The sequence below is a fragment of the Alligator sinensis genome, unplaced genomic scaffold, assembly GCF_000455745.1.
Source record: "Alligator sinensis unplaced genomic scaffold, ASM45574v1 scaffold859_1, whole genome shotgun sequence".
NCBI lineage: Eukaryota > Metazoa > Chordata > Crocodylia > Alligatoridae > Alligator > Alligator sinensis.
The window spans coordinates 337,744-343,201 of NW_005842656.1; the positions used below are offsets into that span (position 1 = coordinate 337,744).

A 5,458-nucleotide genomic window follows, 5' to 3' on the forward strand; every position below is an offset into this window, starting at 1 on the left:
GCCGCGCCCCCATCCCCTCCCCTTCTGCAGCCATGGGCAGGACCCAGGTGTCCTGGCCGCCTGTGCTGCCCGCTCTACCCACTGGGCAAGGCTGCCTGTTGAGGCAGCAGTGATGTGCTGGATTTCACCCCTTTGGGAGCTCAGCTGCCTGGCTCCCCTGGCCCTGGCTGCCCCCGCACCCTCCCTGCCCCGCACCGGGGAGCCCGACCTTCTCGTAGTGCGTCTCCATGCAGAGGAAGATGAAGTAGGCGGTGGCGCAGGCCAAGCAGCCCTCCAGGTAGGAGCTGCCCCCAATCTTCTCGGCCTCAGCGTAGTAGTTGTTGAGGGTCTTCACCGTCTCCTCGAAGAGCTGGCGCTCGATCTGAGGGGGTGGGGAGGGTGGGTGAGGGGCGCAGGGCACGGGCATGGAGCCGGGCAGCCCCAGCAGCTTCCCTCGCCCCGCACTGCCCCAGCCTTAGGGTCAGAGAATCAAAGCCGTGGGGACCTGCGGGGTCACAGCCGGCCCGACCCCCACCTGGGGCAGTATCAGCCCCGTCCAAACCAGCCCGGACAAACCCCGTGTCCGACACAGTCGCCCCTGCCCCTGGGATACAGGGGGGCCGCGGCCACCAATGTCCTGCTACTGCCGGGGGGTCAGGGATGCTGAAGAGAGCCCAGGCCCAGGCCGTGCCCCCGCTGCAGAGGAAGGCAAAACCCCCCAGTCTGGACCAGTCTGAGCAGGGGGGCAATCCTGTCCTGCCCCAGTGCAGTGCGCGGCTGAGCCCGAGCGCGGGGGCAAGACCCTCCTGCCAGGACCCTGCGGGGTTGGTGCCACAGGAGCACTGGCGCAGCCCAGCCCCAGCCCCAGCACGGGCTGCAGCGCCAGCGCCTCGGGGGGAGGCTTCGGCCCCCTGACACCTGCAGCTAGAGGAGAGGGCAAGTCCCCCACAAGGCAGCCTGCAGAGCCAGAAGCCTGGGAGACCCCAGGCCCCTCCGCTCTGCCCTGCGGCCAGCAAGCAGGACCTGCACATCCACCCTGACTGCGGGGCCAGAGCTCCCCTGTCCGTGCCCCCTCCATGAGCTTACCCCGGTGCCTTTAACCTCCTGGCAGCACCAGGCCCCTGCGAGCTCTGCTTCCTTCTCCTGCCGCTGAGCATGGTCCCCCAACACCCTCTGCGCTGGGCTGCAGCTCTTCTCATCATCTCCCAGCCACGTGTGTCCGGAGCGGGGTCCCGGGCCTCCAGCTGCTGCTCTTCACAGCGCGCTCCAGGCACGGCTGCTCCTAGGTCCTCCCTGCCCAAGGCTTACCCGGCCTCCTCTCAAACACCCCCAGCAGTGGAGAGCTCACCCCTTCCCTGGCGTCTCTCCCACGGCTGCCACGCTCTGACAGCAGTGCCCAAGTGCTTCCTGGTCTCCAAACTAAACCTGCCTTGCTGCCACTTCAAGCCACTGCTCCATGTCCTCATCTCTGCTTTCCCTCTTCTCTCTGGCAGCCCCGCAGGGATTTGCAGAACGCTCTCATGTCCTCTCTTAAATACCTTTTCCACAAGCTGAACATGCATTGCCCAGCTCCTTCAGCCTCTCCTCCCGTGACTTTACCTTCCAAGCCATTGATCATCACGTTGCTGCCTTTGGACCCTCTCTGACTTCTCCGCATCGATGTAAAAATGGAGCCCAGAACAACACACCAAGCTCTAGCTGAGGCCTGGGCCATGCCAAGCAGAGGCCCCAGCACCCCTCCTTGTCTTGCACCTCATGCTCCTATTTTATTGATGCAGCCAAAACCGCGTTGGCCTTTTGAGCGGCTGCATCACAGGGCAGAGTCAGCTGCACCAGGACTCCCAGCTCCTTCTCTGCAGCGCTGCCACCCAGCCAGGTGTCCTCCATCTCCTACTTGTGTTGTGATCCTTCTTCCCCACGTGCAGCACTTCGCATGTGTCAGCCTTGAGCTTCATCCTGCAGCCTCCAGCCCGGCTTCCCCTTCTAGCAAGAGCCTTCTGAAGTGCACTCCTGATGTCGCTTAGGCAGGCCTCAAAGGGAGCATTAGTGCTGCTCCGGGCGCTGCATTTTAAACAGGACGTGGAGAAGTCAGAGAGTGTCCGGGGCGGGTGACAAAGGTGATCAAGGGCTTGGAAGGCAAGTCCAATGAGGAGGGCTTGGAAGAACTGGGCACGTGAGGTGCTGGAAAGGGGACATGAGAGTAGCTTGCAAGTCCCTGAAGGGCTGCCACGAAGAAGAGGGAAAGCCCCCGTTCTCTCCTGCCGCAGAGCAGGATGCGCAGCAAGGGCTTGAACTTGCAGCAAAGCAGGTTTAGACTGAAGCACTTGAAATAACAGAAACATAGACAACGAGGGCTGGAAGGGACCTCAGGGGGTCACATCTAGTCCAAGCCCCCGCTCCAAGCAGGACCAGCCCCAGCTCCATCATCCCAGCCAAAGCTTGGCCTACCTGGGTTTTGAAAACCTCCAAGGATAGAGCTTCTCCCTGATCTCTGGGGAGCCTGCTCCAGTGTTTTACGACCCTCCTACCGAGAAGATTCTTCCTAATATCCAACCTCAACTTCCCTTGCTGCAGCTTGAGCCCATTGCTCCTTGTCCTGTTGTCTCACCCCACTGAGAACAGCCCAGCTCCGTCCTCTTTGCAGCCCCCTGGCAGGGAGGGGAAGGCTGCTATTCAATCCCCCTCGGTCTTCCCTTCTCCAGACTCAATCAGCCCAGGTCCCTCAGCCTCTCCTCACCAGTCCTGTCCTCCAGCCCCACAACCATTTTCATTGCCTCCGCTGGACTCTCTCCAATGTGTCCACATCCTTTCTGTAGCGGGGGCCCACAGCTGGACACAGGACTCCAGATGTGGCCTCCACAGTGCTGAATAGAGAGGAAGAATCACCGCCCTCCATCTGCAGGCACTGCTCCTGCCCATGCAGCCCGGGATGCTGGCAGCCTTCCTGGCACAAGGTGCACTGCTGGCTCCTGTTCAGCTTCTTGCCCCCTGCCCTCCCAGGTCCTTTTCTGCAGAGCTGCTGCCCAGCCCGTCACCCCCAGCCTGCACCGGTGCAGGGGATCGCTCCCTCCTCAGTGCAGCACTTTGCACTTGTCCTTGTTGAACCTCACGGGATTTCTTTTGGCCCGGTCCTCCAGTGTGTTCAGGTCTCTCTGAATCCTAGCCCTACCCTCCAGCGTATCTACTACTCCCCCAGCTTGGTGGCACATGCAGACTTGCTGAGGGTGCATCCATCCCATCTTCCAGGTTGCAGATGAAGACATTGAACAAAACCGGCTCCAGGACCAACCCCTGGGGCACTGCACTTGATACCAGCTGCCAACTAGACATTGAGCCATTGATCACTACCCTCTGAGCCCGATGCTCCAGCCAGTTTTCTGTCCCCTTCACAGTCCAGTCATCCAGCCCGTACTTCCTTAGCTCACCTGCGACAATGCTGTGGCAGACCGTATCAAAAGCCTTGCTAAAATCCAGGTACACCACATCCCCCGGGCTGCCCACATCCACAGAGCCAGCCACCTCCTCGTAGAAGGCATCAGGTTGGTCCGACATTATGCCCCTGGTGAATCCACGATGACTGTTTCTTGTCCCCCAAATGCTCCAAACAATCCTGGCTTGCCTGTGCACTGCTGTATTGCCTTCCCAGCAGAGGTCAGGGGGATTGAAGTCCCCCATGATTGGGGGACTCCCAGGAGCTGTCTGAGCAGGGAGGCAGTGGGAGAGATGCCAGGGAAGGTGTCGACTCTCCATCACTGGATGTGTCTGAGCAGGGGCTGGACGAGCACTGGGCAGGGCTGGTCTGGGAGCAGCTGAGCCCGCAGCGGGCTGTGAAGAGCAGCAGTTGGAAGCCAGCCCCCCTCAAGCACATCTGGAGACCACAAGAAGAGCTCTGCGACCCAGAGCAGGAGGAAATCGGAGGGCAAGCAGAGCCCCACACCCAGCCTGGTCACGGAACAGGATTAAAAAGCAGGGACCAGTTCGTGGAGGGGGAGAGGTGACAGGCAGGGCACTGCTGGCTCTGCAGTCGGGAGGATGTGCGGGTCCTGCCTGATGTCCCCAGGCTGCAGGGCAGAGCGGATGGGCCTGGTGTTTCCGAGGCTTTTGGGCTCTGCTGGCTGCTTCATGGGGCCAGGAGGTGAGTTTTTTCCTCTCCTGTTGCTACAGGACTCAGGGTTTTCCCTCCTTGCTCACCAGCACCGGATGCCAGCTGCAGCCCAGGCTGGGGATGGGGCTGGGCTGTGCCAATGCTTCTGCTGGCATCAACCCCGCAGGGTCCTGGCTGGAGGGTTTTGCCCCTGTGCTCAGGCTCAGCCCCAGCTGCACTGGGGCAGGAAGGGATTTCCCCTTGCTCACACTGGTCGCACTGCGGGGGTTGCCTTCCTCTGCATCCTTCCTTCATCTCAGTGCATTTTAACAACCACCTCCTGACCTGGCAGGGGCAGGGCGCAGGCCGGGCTCTCATCCCCCTGCTCTACCTGGGGCCGGTCATGGCAGACCCTGTGGACCCTGTCTGACACCTCTGGGCTGGCCTCATGCATCAGGTGCAGGTGTTTGCACACCTGCTACTGCACTGCCCACCCTCCCCAGCACCCCAAAAAGGATCTCACAGCACCCCAGCATGGCCCAGCTCCCCGGAGGGGAATCCTGGGGTTGGACCCACCCTCGCCTGGCCTGCACTAGTCAGGGCTGCTCCTGCCACGAGCCAGGGTGGGACTCGATGTGGCCTCCTGAGCGGTGCTGGGAGCCTAAGAGGAACCTGCATGGCTGGGGCAGAGTGGCAGCATGGGGGCTGTGCTACCCTGGGGGGGGGCCACTCGTGCTGGGGTAGTGCTGCGTGTGCATATGCATGTGTGTGTGTGCATGTGTGAGTGCACGTGCATGCGCATGTGAGTACACATGCATAGGTGTGTGCATGCACATGTGTGTGAATTCATGTGGATATATGCATGTGTGCATGTGTGTGAGTAGATGCATGGGTGTAAATCCATGTGCATGTGTGTGTGAATGCACGAGCATGTGCGTGTGGATGCAAATGCATGGGCACGTGTGCACACATGAGCGTGTTAACCCTTTCTTCTCTGGCAGAACAACAGCATTCAGCACCTGGCTAGCCCCCAGCACCCCGCACAACCCTGACCCCCCCACATAAACCCCCAGCCTGGCCCCGACCCTGACCCCGGTCCCAGCTGACCACGGCCCGGCTCCTTGCTGCCCTGGCAGAGCGGGGGGCACTGGGGGCGGCAGGGGGGCACAGCAGGAGCCTCCCAGGCAGACAGGCACTGGCCCCCGGAGCCCCTGCCCGGCCGAGGGGACCTACCCGGCTGTCCAGCTCCGGGGGGAACTTGGTCTGGAACTGGCACGTGGTGCCGTCGCTGTAGTCGCGCTGCACGAAGACCTTGGTGGCCAGCGAGGCGCTTCGCCGCAGCTCCTGCAGGTTGTGCACCTGTGCCGGGGGGGAGGGGGCGGTCACACGCGCCCC

The 5,458-nt window shown here is 61.8% G+C and overlaps 1 protein-coding gene across 1 annotated transcript in view; it reads right to left on the reverse strand.

Moving 5' to 3' along the window:
- GOLGA7B (golgin A7 family member B) overlaps positions 1 to 5,458 on the reverse strand; it is an 8,828-nt gene that overhangs the window by 934 nt on the left and 2,436 nt on the right. The window contains exons 2-3 of the mRNA XM_025215633.1: positions 5,297 to 5,422; positions 209 to 361 (exon numbers count right to left, since the gene is read on the reverse strand). Of these exons, the coding sequence (XP_025071418.1) occupies positions 209 to 361; positions 5,297 to 5,422 (279 nt within the window). The remainder of the gene's footprint in view (positions 1 to 208; positions 362 to 5,296; positions 5,423 to 5,458) is intronic.